At 37.9% G+C, this 24,399-nt stretch overlaps 1 protein-coding gene across 11 annotated transcripts; it reads left to right on the top strand.

Moving 5' to 3' along the window:
• The first annotated feature begins 34 nt into the window (after positions 1-34).
• On the top strand, positions 35-23,870 carry NRG4 (neuregulin 4). 11 transcript variants are annotated; one of them, XR_013938078.1, is made up of 9 exons: positions 329-597; positions 722-791; positions 1,841-1,928; positions 4,909-4,974; positions 8,929-9,022; positions 14,148-14,297; positions 19,821-19,900; positions 19,994-20,080; positions 20,993-23,870. XR_013938078.1 is itself a non-coding variant. In XM_080551402.1 (9 exons), the coding sequence occupies exons 5-9, from the start codon at positions 4,965-4,967 to the stop codon at positions 20,008-20,010; spliced, it is 351 nt and encodes a 116-aa protein (XP_080407528.1). In that variant the 5' UTR covers positions 331-597; positions 722-791; positions 1,841-1,928; positions 3,708-3,771; positions 4,909-4,964; the 3' UTR covers positions 20,011-23,870. The 11 variants fall into 11 exon arrangements, 10 of the variants coding, with proteins under 10 accessions (XP_080407529.1, XP_080407524.1, XP_080407525.1 ...); XM_080551402.1 differs by adding an exon at positions 3,708-3,771 and having other exon boundaries at positions 331-597; positions 19,994-23,870; XM_080551403.1 differs by lacking the exons at positions 329-597; positions 722-791 and adding exons at positions 35-193; positions 3,708-3,771 and having other exon boundaries at positions 19,994-23,870.
• Positions 23,871-24,399: the final 529 nt, after the last annotated feature.

The following is a 24,399-nucleotide window of genomic DNA, read 5'->3' as shown; positions in this document are numbered from 1 at the left end:
GGGCCCGGCTGGGGGGTCCCGCCGCGGGGGCCGGGGCCCGGGGCGGGGCGGGGCTGCGCTGCGCTGCGGCGGCGGCGGCGCGGTGCCGGGGCTGGGCCGGGTCCGTCCCGCTCGGCGCCCCGGCAGTACGTGACGGCGGGGTCCCGCGGGCTGCCCGCGGCGCGGCTGAGAGCACAGAGCGCAAAGCTGCGGGGTAAGCGGCGCCCTGAGCACAGCTACCGCTGGGCCAGAGGAGAGGGCAGTGCTTTGGGCACGATACAGAAACAGCCGGGAAGGCAGGCGTTAACTGTGCTGGGTGCCGGTACGTACCGGAACCCGTACGGCAGGCACAGCGCGTACCTCACCGTTACTGCAGCCGTGCCCTCTCTGACGTGAAATGTCCGTGTGCCGAACCGGCCCCCCGCGCGCCGGCTGGTACCGCGGGGCTCGGAGGTAGGGCGCTGTGGAGCTGGCACCTGGCTGGACACCGCGCCTCGCCGCGAGCTCTGAGCCGAAGGGAGTCAGGGAGCGAGAGGCTGGCAGGTGCCGTGCATCCCAGCGGGCTGCTCAGGGAGCTCAGCGATAAACTCGGAAGCAGAAGTGCTGTACAAGGAATCCGTAAGCACACAGAATGAGAGAACAGGGCTGTGTCGTTTGTCTGTTTCCAAGCTCAACAGTGATTTTGTAATGCACGTTCTAAAATTTAGTTATTCTTTTTGATTGAGCTCTTCATTTGTTTCAGGCATTTGGTGGATTTTTTTGTCTGACACCTGATCGTTTGCTGTACTAAAACCAGTTATGAGCTCCATGTGGTAAGGGTATTAGCAGTTACCACCTAAATAAGAAAATTAACTCCTTTTAACAAGACTTCAGGATAGCTCTTAGAGGAAGCAAGAGGCGAAGACTACTAGTTGCTTGGCAGGTATCAAGGACACATCTGAGAATGACATTTAGGTTTAATTAGCCTACTAGCAGATAGTGCAATTCCTAAAACTTTTTCAGTACACAAATATTTGAGCTCAGCAATGAGGCAGAATGAGATTTTACTTCTTTTGTTTTAAACATAAATACATAATGCGGTAAAATCCCATTGAAGAGAGCCGTAAGGTACAACTTAATCTAAATGAGCAAACAGGGTATGTTTGAAATAGTCATGTGACCAAAATGATCTTTATTTGGGGGGAGAGCTTTTATAGAAATTAATTTTGAGAATGTTTGGATAGCAAAGAACCATAAAACAAACCCCAGATCCTTGTTCAGCGTGTTCTTTTTGTCTGCTCATTAAGACTTCCAGTTATCTTTTGGGGATACTGCATCTGGCGGATGCTTAGAATAGTTAGTCATTAAAAGTACACACAATAAGTGGTAATAACAATTCACTATTTTAAGTGTACGGGGAGTAAAGCGCATGGGTTTATTTAAAGACAAATCTGATTAGTTCCCAAGGCTTTTCCCAGCCTCCAGTATGGCTGTACATTAGTGCGTATTTTTGCTAGACAGCTGAACATGCTGCAGTTTGGGGTTTGAGCCCTCAGTCTTCCCAGAAACCCAGTAGTGGTTCCCACAAAAGAAAAAATGTATTATTTCCCTTAGTGCTCCAACGCCCAAGAAGCGCAAACGTGCATGCATTTTCCCACAGGGCTCACTTTAATTTGTGGCTTCTCAGGTACAGAAGAGTAACCCAGTGTTTCTATAGCTTCCTCAGCATTCAGCAGGGGACACACATAGAGTTCCTACCTCACAGGCCCAGTTCAGCAAAGTACTTGAATATGCTTTAATTTGGTGATTTACAGGGGACTAGGATATTTTTAACTCTAAACGTGATTTAAATCCTTTCCTAAACTGAAGCCCTTGTTAACAGAATCAGATCATGAAGATGAAGATGGACAGGACTTTAAAGTAATTGAAGAAGTTGAAACGGTATCAGCATATATATCTCAGTATACAAGGTGACCTAACTTTAATGTATAAACTGTAACCTTTCAAACAATGTATTGTTAATATTAATATTGGTTTAGATGACAAATGTGTAGGAAAAAGGGTAGAGCTGACCTGAATTGTTTTCAGCAAAGTAAACTGGCACGGAGCAAAATAGACTAAATTTCAGGTTAAAATACTCTAACCTGATACACAAAGTAATCTTCCAAAGATCTCCCAAGGTGCATGCAATGTAAATGTTTGAACATGCACAGAATCGCATTCCTAGTTTCTCTGAGAGTAAGCTACAGCTGTGTCTTAAAAGAAGACTTTGAGTTTGGAAAGTGTTGGGTGGATGAACAAACAATCCCTTGTCTTGCAAGTACTGGTTCAGGGCATTCACTGCACAGATGTAAACAAGTTAGAATCAGGTTTAGCAACAATTTCTGCTGTAACAATTTTTCTTTGCCTTATGTCACCATACATCAGTTTATTTTTCTAATGAGGTAGACAGCCTGATTTATTCTGTTTCAGACTCTGATACATACCTAAACTTCTGGTAAGAGTGAAACAAACATCTCAGAGAAAAATATTTGCTTATATAAATGCATGGGTACCTAATGATTTACTTTTAAGTCTTAAAAATAAACAAATAAATCTGAAATTGTGCTACTTGTTATCAAAACTTAAGCACAAAGTAGAGTTATACATACACACATACATACCCCTGGATTGTTCAGGGGATATTTTCACTCCCTTTTTCACCACCCCCAATTTTCATGAATATGTGAGCAACAGTCTAAAAAAGTATTCTTTTAAATTCTTTAATTCTCTGCAGTCAGTTTGTAAATTTGTAGTACATTGAACAAGTATAGTCCTAGTCCAAAGAACTGACGAGATGCATAGCACATCCATTCAACACACAACACACTGATGCAGTAAAAAACTGTCAGCTTCCTCCAAGTTATTTTCTGCTGAATCAGTGAACTTAAGCATCTCATGAAAAGGTTCAACACATACCCGTAGCAGCAGAGCGATGGTGAGATGCATACCTGGCAGTAAGATGAAGGAAAGGACATAGGAGATCTCCTTTTGGCAACAGCAAAATCAAGGTTTTTTAGCTGTTCAAGGACCCACAGCCTGATTAAATCTGATAAAGGAAATAGTCTGAAATGTAGGTTATATCCTGTTTATATTTTCTGTTATGAGAGCTATTGGATATTATATAGTTTTGTGGGAGATTCTGAGAAAAGGGAAGTTAAATTATAAAGCACTGCTTGCTCTAATGAAATGCAGCTTTTAATCAGATTCTTGACTGCTGCATATTTTTATAACACAATTTATATATACTTCATTGTGTGAATGTTTTGCATTCTGCAGTAAATTTCAGCTCTGGTAACCATAATAAAATACACAAGCAATTCTGTGAGCATAATGGGGTGTTACCCTACTCTATACTTGGCCTCCGTATTCATGTTTGTCTTTGTTGTAACCTCACCCACAGCGCACTACACAACTGTGTAAGTTTGAAGCCTTTTAAATAATACACACAGAATCCAGATCTTAGATGCTGAAAATAATAATCTCCAGGTTGACCTATTTCTTGTGGAAAACAGGATTTTAGTTCTGAAGTGGATCACGTTGCTTGGTTCCTTTGTGCCACATGTTGTTTTAATCGTGGTTGTGTACACAAAGAAAGCAAAGTTGCGTATCTGTGAGACAGCCCAAGAGGACAGCCTTTGGGTGGTGACGTTGCTGTTACAGCCTGGTATCACAGGGAACTGCCATTTCAGATTTTCTTGTATGGACAGGACACTTAAAGAGCTAGAGAAGCCATTTAAGGGCCAAAGAAAAATAGAACTGTCTGCTTATGAAGTAAGTACAAACCTGTTATACCTTTTGAAATGGGCCTCTAGAGAAAGATTCCTTTGTACTACTAAAAGCTGAAGTTATTTCTGGTGAAATGGGCAATTTATTTTATTTGATCATTTAATGGGCAAAAATCATTTAACTGAGGAAGAACTTTCATGTAGATGGTCCAAGGAGAAGAAATACTATATCTTCTTTAAAGGTGAAAGAGAAATAAGGATTCCTTTACTGTGTTTCTTTGCATTCCTTCCAATACAAGATAGTTTGCCTGACTATTTATTTTATTTGCACTTTAAAATATAATTAAGACAAAAAAAATAAAAACATTGAAAAGTAAAACTTCCATGTTAGGCTTGTTTAGTAACTTATTTGGTACGTTAAGCCTTGAGTTCAGCTTACAAGAAAAGAGAATGCAATAATGGTAGATGGTTGTAGAGCTGTCATGTTGACAGAATAACAATTTCTTTACATTGCTTTTTAGCAATGTAAACTGAAGGTTGGCTTCTGTCTAGACAGTTTCTATTCCATATTTTAAAAATAATAGTCAAAATCTAGATTTGCTGACTTCTGCTGAATTCATAGCCTATATTACTAATTTTACCTGACATTTAGATGTGAGAAGCACTCAAGTGAAATACACATGCTCTCTCCAAGAAATAAATTGTTCTTATTTGTGAAATGCAAGAATTCTACCACTAAGATCTGACGTGACTGAATAATAATCAGTCTGAGGACTGAGTCAATTATGTGCACTGACTATCAAGGTACAAACGATAATTTAATTAGCTAGCCAGAAACAATAATTTAGATGGCTTAAAAGCATCAGGAATACAATTCTGAATAACCATGGCACAGTGTTTTGTTTGTTTGTTTGTTGTTTTTTAAAATTCTTGGTGTTTAAGCATGCTTTACTATGAATTTGCTTTCACTCTGTAGCTCTGCCCTTAGAAGTTAACTGAACTTGACAGTATACTTGAATGTCTGCCATTAACTCTGAATTAATGGAATGTACATATAATATTGCTGTCAAAGTACAAGAAATATCTTAGCAGCAGCACTCTAAGATGCATTCCAATAGCTGTTTCTTCAGGGGAAAAGGTCAGGAGGATTAATGACATGCTACATTTACATGTTTGTTTTTAGGTGCTGTTTTGGAAGAATAGCCTCTGATCAAGATTAAAAATTGTTGTTGGAATAATATGCGAACAGGTAACTTCTTCCAGGTATTTACTTGGATATGTATACGTGTATAATTAGTATTCATTAAAGTTGCATTGATTTCGACAGCTGCCATTGGGATCGTAACAACTGCTCTGTGGGACTCCCTTCACTTACTAGGCAGCAAACTAGTTCACTAGGCAGTGGAACAAATTCTCTAAGATGTTTGCTTTGATCATTCATAACATTTCACAGGTTTTAATCGATTATCACACAGTCCAAAGCTGATTTGTCAGCATTTCCCACCAGTCCCCTTTCCCTTGTGTTTTAGCAGAGTTCTGGTTTGGGCAGTCTATAGTATTTTATCCTCCGAACTAGGCGTGACAGCTGAGGCAACGTGGATTATCAAGGCTAGTTTAGTTCTTTGAGGGTTAAGGTGGTGCTGAGCCTTAATTTGTTTTTCTTTTTAATGGACAGGATGGCCAAGTTGAAAAGAAAAAAAGTTTGAATGGGAACAGGCAAGATAGTTTAGGGGCAGGTTTTCATGCACTTCCTTGAAAAAAATAATTGTGCATCAGTGTATTTAGAAGGTGCTGTTACCTCTGCCAGTTTTAAGTAATCAGACTAGTTTTAAAAAGAGCACCATTGTTTCATTCTTTTCCACCCCCCCGCCAGTAAAAAATTACTTTTTTTTATAAAAAAAAAAAAAAGTAACTGGTGTCCTACTTCTCTATTTAATCTCTCACATAGAAGGATATATCAAAATACAGACATACTGTGTAGAACATATGTTGATAGCATTTCTGCAATCATTAATTGAGAAGTTAAAGCTTTCATATTTTTTAATTGCCCATCATCACTTGACTTGTTAAACTTCTCTATTTTGATTATACTAGTCTGAATGTAGTATGCATTTAACTTTCAAAGCATATAATCATCATTTTTAGATTAATATATTAACTTACATCATGAAAAATCATGACACATTCCCCAATGTTAATGTAATTGGATTTTTCCTTGTATTGAAACCTTTCTGATTTTCCATTATACTCTTCTGCATCACCAATTTTAAATTCAAAGGGATAAACTGTTCCTTTCATACACTCCTGTCCAGAGCTGTAGCTTTCAAATTTGATCCAAACTACTGTATTTCAGTAAAGTGGGCATGGAATACAATAATACATATTTTTGTATCAAAACCCACTACTAGTAGCATCCTGAATTTTCTTTTATTCTTTTTCATAATTGTGTGCTCTGCTTAATACTGCATTACTCAGGTACTTTCATTAAGTAGTAGCAAAATATTAATACACAAGATAGGATTAATAAAAAGCACAGTTGGTTGGAAAATGGAGCACCTGGCCCACATGGATGTAGACGCTTCTTCAAATATCACATTTCTGGTAAAATTAAGGTTACCATTTTTCCCTTAGTATTGGAAAAAATGTCTAGCACTAGAAAGAAACAGCCTGTAGGGAAATTGTCTGTAGTTATAATAGAAAAGGGTTTGAAGGCTTCCTAGGCACTTTTTGTTCTCTGTCCCTTGCTTTTCATAAGACAGAGTGCCTGAGGTATTTTTCCAGAACAGAAATGCCTAGCTGGATTGCAGAGCTGGTCCTTAATACATGGATCACACTGTAACAGCGAGAGGATCTTTTTCCCAAATGTTCTGAGACCTGAATGACTGAGGCATCTAGTTTGCTTCAATACTCTACTGTGCTGCCAGTATAAAAAAGTAAGACAGGTACATTTCTGAATAAAAATGAGGAAAAGGCATAGAACCTTAAGGCAGAATTTTAAGAAAGTTAACAAGTTCTCACAAGAACTTCTTCTAAGGCTTCCCCTGAGCTGTCTGAAGACCTTTTTCTGTGGGGCCTACCTTCTACTATCTCACTTCTTTGTCTGGTAGAACGTCAACAACATTTGACTCCCTCAGATACTTAATGGAGTTGAGACCAGGTCAAAGTTGAGAGTTTTGCTTTTTCTCTTAGTTCTTATAATTGCATAGATATCCTGATACAGCGTTCTTGCATTCAATATCCTCTCTTTGCATTTAAGGAAGGATATGGCCTTCAATTCAGTTACACTGCCACAGAAGTTCTACTGTTACGTTCAAAAAGGCTAAAATCTAATCATTTGTAGTTCTTGTTCAAAAATCTACTTTTTTTTTCCTGTTGCCATTTTATTCTAATTGTAGTTATACTTTTACTCATGCAAAATAATATTAAGTCTTTTACAGTGAACTTGCAGTAAGTGATTTGCCAGTAGACAAGCACAGAAAGCCTTAGAGTTAAAATAACTTTCCATTTACCTCCTAGTAACGTAGGTGAAGCACACTTATCTGTTATGCCACATCCTGAACCAGTGCAATAAGGTCAAACATCAACAGTCTTTCCAGCCTTACATCTCTCCTCCAGCTCCCTAATTTATCTGCACACACGCTAAAAGGTCTAGTTACCATTTGAATGTTAACACTTTGATAGCACCAACATGAAACTGAATTCCTGTTGATCTTTGTCATAGAACTGCCTTGGTCTTAAAATGATATATGGACATCATCCACACTCCTGTGTCAACATGACATTGTAGAAATTCAAGAATGTGTGAAAAGACAGACAGTAGAATTACTAAAGATGGCCCAGTACCTACCAGGGTGCGTGATGTGTTTGTTGCACAGGGTAAGGGGTAGCTAAGCTTTTCTACTACTCTGAAAGGTCAGATTTATTCTATGCACAAAGCCATGGAAGCTCCCTTTAAGGAAGAATGTCTTATGACCACACTTCCTCCTTTTTCCTTCAGGAGTAAAGAGGAAGCAAAACTATTTGTTTTCTGAGAAACAAATAAGAAAATTAAAATCTCGATTCCTTGTAAACAACACTGTATTTTGTATAGAGCATGTCTTCCATGCACAAGTAGTGACACAGCAGAGTTCTGATTTTCTGAACTTCTGGGAGAAATAACAGCAAAAACAACACCTGAAGTGTGAGGTAACACATGATTCTCAGGCTTGTGATGTCAGAAGACTGTTCTATTTTACTTTTGATTGAGATATTGTGGTTTCATAAGACTGAAAGTATAAATATATATGCATATATATAAAATGAGTTACTGACACATTAAATATATGCAGTCCAACTTCCAAATTTAGACTGCTGTCAACAAGAGTGCAATTGCAGTCAGATATTCCATTTATCATATAATGTGCAATTGCTTCTCTAAGTGCCAGCATCAGTGTCCTAGACATTTCATTAGAATGCCTAGTTGTGTTTAAAACATAACTTAGGCTTCTTGCTTGAACTGCATTAAAAAAAAAAAAAAAGCATTTTTGAGATCTGTGGAAATTGCATTGTAACAGTCTTCTATGCATGTGACACTTCACAGGCTAGGTACTTTATTAATTAGGATGAGGAAAAACTGGTGGTGTCCAACTGTTATGATTCAGTTCCTAATACAGCCTGAAGAAGCTTTAAAATGCCCTGGGCCGCAGCTGGGAATATTCTGGGATTATCTGTACTGACTCTGATCCTCTCATAGAAACTAGTTAAGCTCAAAATGGTTTATGCCAATGTAACAGGACAAACTGGACTTCATATTATCTGTATCCCTTTATTTTGTATGGTTTGTGGTCACAAAAGGCAAATGAAGTAACGGAAAATTCAAAAGTTCCTGTCCCTACAAGATAAATTTTTAAAATTTATTCATAATCTTAGTGTTCTCTATCTGATACAGTGACAGATTTGTGATCTTTTTGCATGTAATTACATAAAACAATTCTGCAAGATGGATAACGCCATACACTGCTAGCCTGGAAGGCAAGATTGATTCCATATTTGTTCCTAGTGTAGTGATAGCGTGGTTTTTTTTGTTGTTGTTGTTCTAGTTTGTTTTTCTTAAAATGAAGCTGTCCTCACTCCCCCTGCCTTCTCCCCCCAAAAAAGTATAAATATTGATAAAAATCCAGCAATCTCCATTTTTCACTGTGTTTATTTTGGTCTTATTTTGAAGATCATGAAGAACTCTGTGGCACCAGTTATGGATCTTTTTGTCTAAATGGAGGAATTTGTTATATGATTCCTACTGTATCCAGTCCATTCTGCAGGTTAGTGACACTAAAACTTGTGTTTTTAAATATTGGACAGTAGCTGTCTCAAAACTTTCTTCATTTTGCTTCTTTAAGAATGTACTGTTAAACCATTACATGAAAGAAAATACCTGTTACCTTGGCTATCCCAAATTCAGTAATTCACGCTCAGATTACTTACCTAGCCCACAGAGAGATGACAATGAAGAAAAACAATCATGTACTTGGGATATACTTGTCTGATGGTTGCAACAGTACTCAGTTATGTATGCATTCAGAATGATATCTATATTTAGGGCCATGTTTCCTCCCCTCATTACAGTATAGAAAGGAACAAAATACCCTTTGCGTAATGGAGAATAAGCTGTAGGAAAGGCATTCAGAATGGCAAAGTACCTTGCCAGCTTTTCTTCCAGATGAATTATATTGCAAAAATTCTGATAACATAAAAATAGCCTGACCTGAACAAAAGGAGGAGGCATGCAAAAAGGAATATAATCTTTTAAGGGTGAAACAACAAAACATCACAACATGTAACTCAAGATTTACTGTGTTCTCTGAATCTCACTGAAACACTTGAAGGGCAATATTTACAGTGACAGACCACTTGCTAAAGAAATGTCTAGACAGCACATATAGATGTTTCTTAGGCCATTAGTTTATGGGTCCATTTTTCCCTTTGGAGCCCAGGTTGCACACTGGAAAAAGAAACATTTCCTGCTTTTGCATGTATATTTGTTTCCTGTGTAAATACAGTCCTCTCTTTTTTTTTTTTTTAAACGAAGACATAAGACGATGCCAAATTAAATTTTAGTTTGTCATGGTTCTGTATTTACTAATTCTTAGCTATTGTTTATCAAGATAAATTATGGTTAATGTAATGAATTTACATAACATAATAATAGACATTCAGACACCTACTGTATATACTTCAGGATACTACCTTTTTTCCTCCCTATGGCAGCATCTGCTCCATCTCCAATCATGAGCTATATCTAACAATAATAGGGTGAAGCAGACAAAGGAGACGGTCTTTTCTAAGGTGTCTAATTCAAATATTTCTTTCTTTTGTTTTATATGGGACAGTTCAATCTAAACAAATAAACTCAGGTATGTAAACTCATCTAGTAGGTGAGAAAAGAGTTTTGTGGTAAATGTTCATTTAAAAATATACACAGAATATCACTGTCATATAATAAATCAGATCCAGAAATGAGGATAAAGCACAGGAGTGCTGCATATTAGTGATTTATTCTAGCTGATAAACCTTAAATTTCTGTGATGTAAAATAAATACTATGTGCACATAAAGTAAAATATGCATTTCATGCATGTTGATATATGCATGTTTTTTTTTTCAAGAAGGAATCCCTTATTATTGATATTAAAATGTTTAAATAGAAAAAAGTAGACTAAACAGCATCAGTGATAAGATTTCAAAGCACCCACTCTCAACTGTTGCTGGGCTACATAACAAAAAAGGTATATCTGATGAAGTAACATGTATTCAGAAAAACTCGATCTTCAGGAGCACAAGTCGGTCAGCATAAATAACTTTACTTTAAAAGAGCTCCAAATGAAGTCATTTGTAATTCAGGTACTAGAAGATTTTATAATCTGCTGAAGCAGAAAGAGTACCATTATAAGAGCATTTCTGTTATACTCAGGCAATCCTATAGCATTTAAATTATCAAGTATTTTTCCTCTGTATCTAATGGTTGATTATGAAGTTATATGGGTTTAAATAGAACGCTTCTATTTAAGTATGTCCTCATTCTAAGCATGTTCCTTAATCAGTCAGAGGAGGCTAATTATAGATGAGAAAGGTTTTGTTTACACACAGATATCTTAGTAATCAGCAGTGATGTGAATAGAAACAACAGAAAAAAAATGCATTGCTATTCAGCAGAATTCAGAAAAATATTTGGCATTCTGGATCTTCAAGACTGGCATCATCACAGTTGTTCAAAGTTTCTATGATACAGGTTTCTTGCAGATCCCACCTAAAGCTTCCAAGTGCTCTCAAATGATCACCTCCCACCAACACAACAATTGAATCAGAATTTTAGAATCAAAGGCTGCATCACTGTTTGTGAAGCATTGATTAGAAGGGGGAAATGCAATAAGAACGTACCAGCAAAATGTAAGAGTTATCTTAAAACACATTTACCTTGGCATGCTATTTATTTAGACAAATGCGTTGTGCTCAACATAGTCCACATTACCTGGTGCAATGTCATTGGAAGTAATTCCACAGTGTAAGTCGGAAAATTGCATCATTCTTTAGAAACACATATTTTGTAGCATGCTAACAAATTAAGAGCCACTGTTTACTTTTGGACATTTCAGTTATTTACACTATTAAGAAATTGATATATATACATAGAAGATATTTAATAGAAATAAAACATTAGTTGACCCTTCCCCCCTCCCCGTGCAACAAAGCAGCTTTTAAATACAGCTGATACATGTTAAAACATGAAGTTGCTCAGCTGCCATCTTCTTTTGTTCCTTTTCTAGCACTGAGTTAATGACCTTAGCAACAAAAGGCACACCTGTCACCATATACAAGATGAGCTTCAAACCCAGCAATGCTCAACTGTACTACATAAACAAACAGGCGGCAGAACAGAGAAGGCTGTAAAAGCAACCGCATCAGGTGTATCATCAAACATGGGGCTGAAAGATGTTTGCCTCAGCACCTGATACGCAGCTGTCCCAGAATCATTAATTAACGCAGTGCAGAATTAAGATTTCATTGCCTGAGGTGAAGTTCTGATACTTCCATGTGCTCTTACTTGAAAGATGGCTGAGAGTCATCTTTTTTATTTCAGACAAGATACATGTTGCGTGCTGCTTTTTGTTTGGTTGGTTTTTGTTCCCTCCCCCCCCTCTTTATACTCAACATTTTCCAGAGACACAGAACATGCTTTAACATGTATGCTCGGCACTTTACAAACCATGAGGGTATTTTAAGGCCTCCTATAGAAACTGATGCAAGGCTGTCAAGCTCCTTTGCTTCTTTTGGGCTTAGGACTGCCTTAAACATTTGGTTCTGCTTTGTATTTAGTACAACGTGGCTAAAATCTTAACAACCTTTTTGCTACACTGGCATTGCGTTTCTGATTTTTTTAACATATGTTAAATGTGACTTCCGTGGACTGTTCATGACAGGTCAGTCTACCTTATCACAACAGTTCTCTATCCCTGACATTTTAACCTGACCCTACCTGTGCAGCTCTCTTTAGCTACAAGGACCATCTTTTCTTCCTCCTGCTTCATTTTATACTCATTCTCTAGAACTTTTCTACAAGCCTTCATTTGATGCCAAAGCCTATTTATTTTTTTTTTCCTGTATCATTTTAGCCTTGCATTATTCTCCAGGTGTCGTTGGTATTCAAGAATACTTGTATGAATATTACATTCCATTTTCTATTTCTGTTACTCTATTCAGCTCTACAAAGCATTTCTCTCACTTGCTAGAGAACAATGCCCCACTCAAACTACATTTCTATTCTTAAAGCATTTGACAGTACAGGAATAGGCTACTGAAGTGCCACTACACTTACAGTAGGTATCTGGAATATTATCTCAAGCAATCAGGGCAGCCTGCCTATCTTTCCTTCTCCCAGCACTCAAATATAGTAACTTTGAATAGTCTCACGTTGTCCTTATTAAACGGGGACTGTTTGATCAGCAGCATAGCTTTAATACATGATAAGGATACCTGTTCCCATCCTGGCCCAGATCACTCTTCCAGTGATCTGTGCAAATCTTCCATTTTATTTTCAAAACCAAAGAATTAAAAGAAATGGTAGTAATTCTTTGTGCAATACTTTAGACCAGTAGTACTGAAAGAGTAGTCCATAAGCTACAAGAAACTGGTGCTGGGAGCCATACCAGGCACGCATGGTGGTATACTGACAGTAATACGTTTGTTAGATCTAAGTAAGCTAGACATCTTGGCTGTTCCTCCCCCTTCAACTTTTTAATCCCTCATCTAAAGGTATACCTTGCCACTGCCAATGGAGAACACTAAGCACGTTAAGGAGTTCAGCCCACTTTCCTCAGCTAGAGCCCGAAATTGCTTACGGCACAATTATTACGACTTCAGTGCCAGAAATAGCAAGAAGGAACAAGATCTTCAGTAATTCAAACAGAAAGGAGCAAATATACATAAAAGAAAACCACATACAGAATGTAGTTGTTGAACTAAGTGCTTTCCATTTTCTGTGATGCAATAAATTCCAAGAAAATTTTGCAGAGTAAGTGCAAAAAATAAGACAAATAAAGAATAATTTAGCTTCAGTTTCAGCTAGCTCATTCCAGCTTTTCAGAAGCATCGTTCCCTAGAGTGCTTCACTTGACTACCTGTACATGCAAACAAGTCTTGCCTGAAAGAAGTATAAGCATCCAAGATGTTTTTCTACACTGTGTGCAATACTTAGTAAAGCAGTGGGAATTTTTACTTCTTCTGCAGCTCCTGATGTATTTTGAATCGTCTTTGGAAAAAATTTTCAGAAGCTCAATATGTAAAATAAACATAGTTGGGAAATCCTTTGGGTAGTTCTCCAATGAATGAGAGGGTCATTCCCCAAGCATGTAACATTTTCCTGCATAAGTTATTTCACTTCATAAGCTACCTTTGCCAGTTAAGTGTCTTAGGTGCACTTTGCCTCAATGAATGCTCATTTCCTTTATCTATGCAGCTGACAGTACCAGCTTGTTAGCAAAGAGCAATAAAAAGTTACACCAAAAGAAAAAAGCATGACTACTGCGTGCAAGATGAGAACCAGTGGGATGACACAGTTAACACTGAAAAGGTGGCTTTAATTCAGTTTGCCTGTGAAGAAGGCACACTTAACTGCAAAATATATTGCTCATCCAATGAACGTATAACGAAAGATATAGTTTAACATTTTAACATATAAAAGCAGCATGGGTCAGAATACAAACTTAATGCCCGACATGCCTAATTACGTTTATTCCGAAAATACAAAGCAAGTGGAAATTCTGTAAGAAAGTGTGCTCTGAAACTAATATAAATCTCTCCCCACTCTTAAGACCACCACTTAAGACCAAAAGCAGCCTTTAGACTTCACAAACAAGATACACTCTAATCCATATAAAATTTGGTTTTCCAGGTGTATTGAGAACTACACAGGAGCCCGCTGTGAAGAAGTTCTGCTGCCCAGCATCAAGTCTCAAACAAAAGGTGACCTGTTTGCAGTTCTCTTGGCTTCACTACTTCTGCTAGGAGTTCTTTTAATTGGAACATTCTACTTCCTTTGCAGGTAAAAGTGCTTCAGAGTGTTGAAGCTATTTAATCAAGTAGAAATTTCTTCTGGTAATCATGTACTAATTATTTGAATATAAAAGTATGTAATGCATTATCCATAAGGTTTGTGTGGTTATTCAGCATAATTAATGTGGATGTCTCAACTTGTTGCTTATGGTATTCCTTCTAAATGACTTTTCTAAGCTATTACTTAGATCCCTCTGCAGAGAGGGATCTGGGGGTTGTGGTTTACAGCAAGCTTAATATGAGCCAGCAGTGTGCCCTGGCAGCCAGGAGGGCCAACTGCCTCCTGGGGTGCATCAAGCACAGCATTGCTAGTCGGTCGAGGGAAGTGACTGTCCCGCTTTACTCTGCGGTGGTGCGGCCTCACCTCGAGTACTGTGTGCAGTTCTGGGCGCCACAGTACAAAAAGGACATTAAACTGTCGGAGAGTGTCCAGAGGAGGGTGACGAAGATGGTGTAGGGCCTAGAGGGGAAGACATACGAGGGGCAGCTGAAGTCACTTGGCCTGTTCAGCCTGGAGAAGAGGAGGCTGAGGGGGGACCTCATTGCGGTCTACAACTTCCTCGCGAGGGGGAGTGGAGGGGCAGGTGACCTATTCTCCGTTATCACCAGTGAAAGGACCCGTGGGAACAGCGTTAAGCTGAGGCAGGGGAAATTTAGGCTGGACATCAGGAAGAGGTTCTTCACCGAAAGGGTTGTCGCACACTGGAACAGGCTCCCCAGGGAAGTAGTCACTGCACCAAGCCTGTCTGAATTTAAGAAGCGATTGGACTGTGCACTTAGTCACGTGGTCTACATTTTTGGGCAGACCTGTGCGGTGCCAGGAGTTGGACTTGATGATCCTTATGGGTCCCTTCCAATTCGGGATATTCTATGATTCTATGATTCTACTTTTAGTTGCTTTGTAAAAAGAAAAAAAACAACAAAAAAAACCCACAACATATCTAGTAGACTAGTTTCTGAGAGATTTTACAGTATACCTAGAGTTACTATTTTCAAATATTGGTCAATTCTTATGTTGTCCAAAGATTTAGAAGTAGAAGCAAATTACCAAAGTGATTAGAAACTGTTTCACTGCATTGAGTTGGCAGCCAAACTAACTGATGCCTTTACAGCTCCTAGTTTAATGAGGAAAGCTGTAAGTAAAGAATTAAAATCAAGAACCATCCCAGTCAGATATTCATTAACTAACAGTTAGAAATTTAGAACACATCAGAGGGCTAACGCATCTACCCAGGATCAGTCATGCCGGAGTAGCATGAAGAGGTCAGTGCTATACAGAAAGTGCCATAGGTTCTATTTTTGTAGCATTTTAGGCATATTAGGACTCCCAATGAAAACGTATAAAGAGTTATTAGGATTAAATAACCCAATCTATTTGATGCTGTAACACTAAATATACATATCAGTGGACTTGCACCAAACCCAACCAAACTTACCCTCTGCATCTGAGCAGACAACTTCATCTCCTATGTCCTCCCTTGTTTTTAGGGTACAGTGCTGTTTGCGAGAGCTTACTTTCCCTTATGCTGTGAACATGTATTTATGAGACAACTTGCTAGCCCCTGTAATTATTAGCGATCATTCGCTTACAGCCTCTTTCTGTTGCTGCTCTTCTGCATTTCTCAGTTATGATATCCTAAGATTCTTGCAATTCTGTTCCTTGCTCTTACATAATCATGTTGCCAAATCAACCTCTCTGATCCATGCCTTTCAGGAAAGAGCCAGTCTACTTTCACTTGAGCTGCTGTGACAGAAACCCACCGGGTGCCTGTTTTTCCCATAGCTGAGGACATTGAGAAGAGTTTTCAGAGTATTTGACAAAGTTTGTATTAAATAAAGTTTTTGTAGAGGATACTCCTTACCTTAGTCACTTCAATTAAATTAATCCTGTCTTAATCAGCAGTGCAGCCACAGATTAGTAGTTAGCAAGAGTATTTGCAGATTACTATAAAGTTATCAGAACAGAATACAGTTTTAAGTAACTTAGAAAAATTCATGCAAGTCTCATTATAACTTTTTGCTTCTTTAGAGGCAAATCTTGTCTCTGAAAAGAGGAAAAAAGGCTTCAGAGAGCAGAGAATTCAAAGACTAATCCATTCAGGAAGCCCTTTTGTCTTGTATACAGTAAAATAAGGTGAAGGCTGGAGATAGCCTACTGAGTTTTATAGTCAAAGAGCCTTGCATAACAGAGTATATAAGCTTAAAAGTACAACAATTGCAGGCCTACACAAGTCCTCTCTTACATAGTTGTAAGGTGAGCCTCAAACACCATTTACTTATAGGAGATCAATTTACTCAGTCTTTACTTAACTGGCAGAACAAGTAGAGCCTCTTTAATACAGAAACAAGGGCAGCAACTCAATCTTGACACAGTTGCCCTTAAATATAGCTAACATACCAGGTTAATTTAGGAAATCTCATAAAAATCGGAATTAACTTCTTTAAAGTACAGAAAAGAACATTACTGTCTAAAAACTGACTTATCTCACCTTGAACACTCCAGAAGGCGGGTGTAACACAATCATCATATACTAGGGAACTCTTCTATAAAAGAAACACTTTACACCCAAAAGTCCTTATTTCTTGACTGATGTAACCAATGTATCAGAGGAGTCTTAACTAGCTACTTTTATTTATTCTCCTGTCCTCAGATGTACAAACAAGGATAATTGCTAGCAGCTGTCATTAATATATTTTGTTTTGCCCTACCAGCTGTATCATAACATATTAGAAGACGGTGGAACTGAGGCCTGTAAGGGTTATCTGAAAGTTTGTGTTGTCATTGACTTTGTCCTCTGACAGGATATATTGCATCTAAGTTCTAGAGAAATATATTATGCTATCAAGTTTCCACTACTACACTTTGTTAACAAATATATTTGATCCAAAAGAAGAAAGCAGAGTTTCTTCCCCTATACTGTAAGTAAGCATTTCTGTGGCACTTTAAGCAGAGGATTCTAGTGTGTTTTTAGTACATAATGTGATCTGGGAGAATGCAGAAGAGGAGACATTAGTTGCAACTTATTATAGAGAAACTGATTCCCTACAATTATACATCAGCTCTTTTAGAATTTAGGAAATCAATGCTGTATTATTTTGTCACTGTCATCACTTGCATCTGCCCTCCTTTCCAAGTTTTCTTCCTCTCAGGCTGCTTGTGGCAAATTTCAGGACCAGGCATGTGTGCGTCCATTTAGTGCTCCCCACAAACAAATTCATGCAGCATACAAGGATAGGAGAAAGGATATCATTGCTCTGCTTATAAAAATCATATGCAATGGTGGAAGTAGCCTGTAAAAGAGAAGGGCTGCATAGGAAAAGCTCAGGGTGAACGTTGGGAAACAACTTTCCTTTTATATTTAGCTGACTCGTCGCATTTTTATCAGTCAAGGATTTACTTTTTTCAATCTGCTGTTAGGCTGATTTCATGCTGTATTTGATTATATACAAGGATTCCTCACAATGATATAGTTTAAGAAATCAAACCTACAAGGAGAAGGCAAAGGAGAGAGAATCAAAGATAATGAAGAAACAGTATTTGAAATGGCTGGAGGGTGAGAATGATGGAAAGTAGAGTGAAATAACAATAGAGGAAGGGGAATTAAGGCCTGAGTGAAAGGAATGGCAGAGAATGTAGGGAAGGAAGAGGAAGTGGGAATTCAGGAGTGCTGAAGGACTGGTGATGAAAAAAACAGCTTATAACTGGGAAGTATAAACAGTTGTCTAGACTAAACCTCCTACTGTTGCTAGAACTTGCTGAAGGAATGGCTACTTCAGAACTCTCTCTGAGTTTCAGGTAAATACGATATAATTATTTAGGTAGTAATGAGTTGGTTTACTTTCCTTTTATGAAAAATGATGAAGAATCTTTAACAGTTGCAAAGACTATGTTTTTATGCCTCATCAAAAATGAGTCTTGTAGAACAATTTTATATCACCATAAGAACAGTGCTGTCCACACCCAAAAGTAATGTGGAAACCAGTTCAGCACTTTAGCTTCCTATTTATTTCCAGGACTGTGCTGTTTCATAGGCAATAAATGTCAATTCTCTGTCAAAGGGGGAATCCCAATCTTTAAAGAGCATGCTCACTTCTGCTTGCTGCATTCCTCTCGAAGCTCAGCATGTTGCTATGTCTAGCTATTGGATAAGGACATCTAGACACATATCAGGACACAATAGATTAGGCTGTGCAAAGCCCCATCCAACCTGACTTTGAACACTTCTAGGAAAGGGACATCATGCCAACAACTTATTTTTAGCAAAGATTGTGAATGTAAAATATATCCATATATATATATATACACACACACACATATACACATTTTAAATCAGAACTGGTGTTATAAGAGTGATTTGCTATTTAATAATAATTAAAAAGGCCTTGGAGTATGGGTGCAGTGCCTCTTTAGGTGCTGCATAACCTGTGAGCAGATGGAAGTACATGATCCAGTACATGGAAGTAGAGCAAAACCAGATAAAGCTGCTCTCAAACACACACAGCACCCTGCCTGTAAACAGCACTGATAAAGTCTACAGTTGTCCTCTGAGGAAAACAGGAAAGTATTCAAAATCCCTGCTATTACATTGTTACTAAGGGAACAAATGGCATGTTTTGCTACAAGCAATTCAGGTGCTAGCAGAGGTCCACCTGGCTTTCCTACTCCAGAAACATACTGTACAAGGCTTACTGGAAGACAACTTAGAAAGGTAGCTGATTAGCACAGATTTCACATAACACAGCTTTTTAAAAAAATCATAGTGCAGAGTGTCACGCACACAGCTCAGAGGGGTAGAGAAAACCCTAGGGAAAACTAAAATAAATCTGCAATTCATTGCTATACTTTATTGCAAGTGATATTGAAATGCCAAATAACCTGTATGATAAGCTTATATTGATGAATGGGAACTCAGCCAGCCAAAACAACAGAGTCTAGGCATAAAGCCATTTGAGCTATCCAAGACAACAGATTTTGTGGAGGAGTTATACCACCACAGGACACAAACTGGACAGAAAAGAGAATGGCTCATGACTTTTCTCAAGAGCGCAGATGTCTAATTACTATTAAAAGGAAGAGGGAAAGAAACAAGCGATCAGTTCTATCTAAAGGATCTGCTTCTCCTCAAGAAAGCGTGGAAAATATCACACTATTGACATTTCACTTCCAAATGCTAAGAGAGTTACTGATAAATTGTTTTGTGGTATCTACTCATTGTTTAATAAAGACCTGAGAAATCAAACTGGAACAGGAACATGAACTTCAGGAGAGAAGCTGTCTAGTTCCAAGTGCAGTTCCTGCCTCTGATCTCTGTTGTTCTCCCTCAAATACATGCTTCTCAGAAATTATGAGTATTAATTAGACAGTAATTGCAGAAGACCTGTGTTACTCTCCCCTGGTAGAAGGGTCATTTAATTAATTTGTGTCTTCTTTGATAACTTCTTTTTGTTCTCTGTGTTGTTCGTTTATTTATTTATTTGTCCCTGATGTCTCTTTTTTGTTTCTTACCGTCAGGAAAGCATCCATTCCCAGAACAAGTTCATCAGAGTGTGGTGCCAACCTGGTTGAGACTACAAGCAGCAATGGCTGCAACAGTGAGTACACTTAAAATGAAATGATTGGACTCTGTGACAAAAGCTGGGGAGGAAGCTTTCATTAGTGAAACTCATGTTTTGTTTGTTTTTCAGAAATAATAACAGAGTAAAGCATTAGCTTGGAAGAATGGTGAAAAAACGACGTGCAGAGCAACCATAAAAGTTGTAGTGGTTGAAATGGTAAGGGGGTTAAGTAAAGAAAGTAGGCTGTAAGAGGAGGCCTACTTCTGTGTTAGAGAAAACTGCAATTAATACATGAACAGTTGCATTTAGTAGAGTTTTATGTATTTTTAAAGGTGTATCAAATTATACAGAAATCACTATAACCTATGTTTGAATTTTGTGAGATACTGTTTTCAACGATGAACAGATAAAAGCATGATATAATTTTGTTTCTTATTGCATGAGAAATATGAAATCTTTTTTCACTACAAAGAGAATGTGAGACAATCATAGGATTTTTTAGAACGAGGTAATACCATGAACTTTTGATACGAGTGTCCCAAAGGAGTTGAGGACTCTCTTCATTCAGTAGCTTCAAAATTTATACTTGTGAAATCTGTCAAGGATTTGGCTTGTTTCAGAATACACTTACCAGATGTAGGAGAAAAGAAGTACCTTTCTTCAGCTAATACTGTTGGTTTTTTTATTAATAGCAAGACAAGAGGGTGAGATACCACTGCTAGTGTATTGGTCAGCTTTCTGGCAGAAGATTTTAATTCAAATTAAAAGAAAATACTAAGAGAAGAGATTGGTAATGGTTATAAGTAGTCTACTGGGTGGAGTATTTACCCTTTGCTTGGTATATGTCCCTAATATTAAGCAAGGTACCTTCCTTGTTGGTTTTATTTTTGTCTTGCCTTCTTCTAAAATTCTTACTACTGATCTAAATTTTACCTTAGGTTTACAGTTGATATTTCAGACACTAAAACTCAGGAGTTTCATTCATCAGGTCCATTCCTGAAACAATACATTATCCAGCCAGGTGTGTTGGCTGGACAAGCACTGCCCTCTCTAAGGATCCCTTTGTTTTACTCACATAACCATTTGCTGATCACGCCAATATATATATCGCTATCTGGTTCCTTACAGGATTCCCATACTCTGGCAAAGAGAGGTCAAATGACATGGTCTTTCTCTCTTTCTGCCTTGATGACACAAAGAGACCGGATGGGTAGTCAGCGGCACAGAAAATGTGAATTGAACAATTTTATTTTCAACTCATTTCTGTCACTGGAGGTTGCAACTAGGAAAAAACACACCTATTTCCATAATGGCACATTACCTAGCAGTTCACTGTATGGCATTTATAATGTTGTTTTGAAGAGAAAGTTTATTGAGAAAATTTCACGATTTCAAAGGGGAGAAAATGCTGAATGCAGATATCTCATCTCTGAAATAAAAAAAATGGAGGTATATAAAAACGTAGGTGCAAAGAAAAATTTGAATAAGCTTCAATTCCTGGGGTGTCTACTGCATGCTCTTTTGTCAGAAAAAATACTGTGTATTTTATATCAATGTAGACAAAAGTACAGCAAGACAGAGAAGAAAAGGCATAGTGCTACAGTGTATAAGGTAAGAAGTCAAGGAGAAAACCATAACATAAAAACTATTAGAAAACAACACAGAAAAATACATTACTTTCTGAGGATTCATTTCAGAGAAGTTGGAGCCCAAGTTAAAGCTCAGCATCTACAGGGAAAATCTGAAAGCATCAAATCAAGTAGAGGCCCTGATCCAGAGAAGTTCCTTATTATGTTATATAAAGCACTGAAAGATAAGTTTCTCCCCAAATTAACTGAACTTAGATGTTATTTCTTGGACTTCAAACCCTTTGCAGATACTCATGAGGAAGCTGATAATGTTGTTTTAAAGGCTAAGAAAGATGAAAGTGGTTTTTCATCACATATGGACATGCCAGTGTTAAATGCAGAGTTTAGATGTGCAGCAATAATGATAGCTACATTAGAATCCGTATTACCTAAAATACTTTGCATAGCCTCAGTGGAAATTAGTCACAGAGGACGGCTGTTAAATAATTTCCATGTGTTATTGATCATGAGACATTCAGACTTAATAACAGTAAACTTCAGCACACTATTTTCATTGAAAGAAGAAAAGGCTTATGGTCATCTTAAATGGAAATTCGGGAAGGAAATATTAATAGAAGATGTGAAAAATAAATGGACTGAAGTTGTACACTATAACCTCTTACAACCCTCTCAGCTTTCCAGACAAACATGGAATAGCTACTCAGTATTACCAATCATGTTTGCATTATCCAGGAAACAATTTGTACAAAAAATGAGAATGAATAAAACAAAACCATGTTTAAATGCAAACAAGTCAATTTATGAAACAATGTTATCTTTGAATGAAATCCTATTAGCGATTCAGGTTCCTTCTAATCCACTGCAACTGAGAACATTTCAGCTTCTAAAATTATTTATTTCAATTCACAAGCTTGGGGAATTTGTCTTTCAGGTCAAAAGGAGATTAGGCTACAAATTCATTTTAAGCTGGCCAAATGCCACAGGAAGTGCAGGGTAGCCAACATTACATCCAATTTAATAAAATTGTGCAATGCTTGCTTACAAAATTAAGCAAGTAGTCCTGTGAGCAAGAAAGCTACAGAAACACTGGATCCAATGGATCTGATCTTGAGCCTGGAGTCAGTGGAGCATAAAAAGTGTTATGTGTATACACAGGGATGAGTCATACGGTCTCTTCTCTGCTTGACTCCAGTTTTCAGGAGACATAAAATCTCCTATCTTTGAAATTACCCCTCCACCAGTTTAAAGGTTACAGGGGGAAGAGAACGGAAAAAGACCGGTTGCCTAGGAGCCGACACTAATACAATTACACACCAATTGATTTGTTACAGCAAAAATTCTTATACTTGAGGATCATGTTTTCCTTCCTTTCCTTCCTCATAGTAAAGGGCTTTTCTTAATGTGTTAGTGAATCCTTCTGGTCATTTGCAAAACAAAATGCCAACCACTAACAGGAAATCTCTTTACAGACCTAAGTAAGAGGCTGCTTATATGTTGTTCAGTCTCTCTCTCCCAAATTTTTTCAAATACCTGTTCAAGGGAAATGAAGATTTTTCTGTCTTTGGATTTATATCGTTAAATATCATGTGGGAAGACCAATGGGCAATCCGTTTGGTAGCACTAACCATTCTAACGGTACCTTCAATATTATGCCACCCCTTCACAATTTACTGCACCAAAAAAATATTTTCCTCCTGGCCCTGCATTTTGAAAGAACAGTAGAGAGGCTCTGACAGTATGACTTAGTTATTTCAAAATGGAAAGCAGGGAAGAAATGGGGGAGAGAACTTACCACAACAGACATTCCATCTGCGCCACTGCTTTCGGTTTCAAGTGTTGTGACTGTAGGAACTACCAACTGATCAGAATCCATGCAGAAAGGTAAAACAGTGATCATAGCTAAAAAGCTAAAATTTCCTGTTGTGTGTTCAGCAAATTCTGTATCAGGAGATATGTACCTAGAAGGGGCTGCCCAGGGAGGGAGAGCTTTTGTTCAAGGTGATTATGGATGGAACATGGGACAACCACCTCTTCTACATTAAAAGACAAGCCCACACCCCTCAATTATGTTCCATTGGTATTTGGCATCCTTTCGGCTTTAAATGATACCAAGCTATTTAAGATAAAAACTGACAGAACTGTGGATTAGTTTGTGTAGGAGTTTTCACTAGTACTATGACCATATTCAAACCCGGGAATATTATTGAAGGTGTATCTGTGTGAGTTGGGGGGTGGGGGAGAACTAGAGCTAAACCGGTTATGATTCTCTGGCAATGTTATTTACATTACCAGGATATAAATGTTCATTGTATCTCTCTCTCAGATGTAGTGTCTTCTGTTGACATCTATGCATGTAAATGAAGAGATGGAACATTACTGTATGTCTGATTATACTGAATAACCAGAAGAATCTAGACATAACTTGTTGTGTTTTTTTTTGTTAAGATAAGTGAAAAAGGTTCTTTCAAGCAAGTACTGCAGTATTTTCTGCACTTCAGGGGAAAACAAGCAAACAAAAACGTGTCTGCCTAAAGATGTTAAAAAAATAATCATTATTGTATGTAATATTACTCGCTTGTGATTATTCAAAGTCTGTTCTTCTGTTTTTTGTACTTTTAACCTGTTCAACATAACCTATATTCTAACGTCTGAGAGCAATTTCTCGACAGCAAAGTACCAAACAGAAATGAAGTACTGAAGTACTTGCAGGCAGGTTGCAGCTCAGTTGCATATTTGGGAGCGATACTCTAAAAAGCCTTTCACCAGCAATTTTTCCTACAGCTAGCTAAGGGTGCATAAACAGAACCTGAAATAACATCAAGATAGCGCTGTTTTCATCCCCCAAATGAACACTAAATATAATTTCTAACACTTAAATTCAGCTCTGTGTCAGTTTGTACCACATCTGAACGTTCTCAGTGAACATTACAAGAGACTGGTTTCAAG

The sequence above is a fragment of the Anser brachyrhynchus genome (assembly GCF_964034855.1).
Source record: "Anser brachyrhynchus genome assembly, chromosome: 11".
NCBI lineage: Eukaryota > Metazoa > Chordata > Aves > Anseriformes > Anatidae > Anser > Anser brachyrhynchus.
This window is presented reverse-complemented; position numbering and strand designations above follow the sequence as displayed.

Bases quoted from the DNA above. Each gene is read 5' to 3' on its own strand.
- NRG4 (XM_080551395.1), top strand. The intron at 9,023-14,147 runs GTTAGTGACACT...TTGGTTTTCCAG, and splicing joins GTATCCAGTCCATTCTGCAG to GTGTATTGAGAACTACACAG. The intron at 14,298-19,820 runs GTAAAAGTGCTT...TCTTACCGTCAG, and splicing joins ACATTCTACTTCCTTTGCAG to GAAAGCATCCATTCCCAGAA.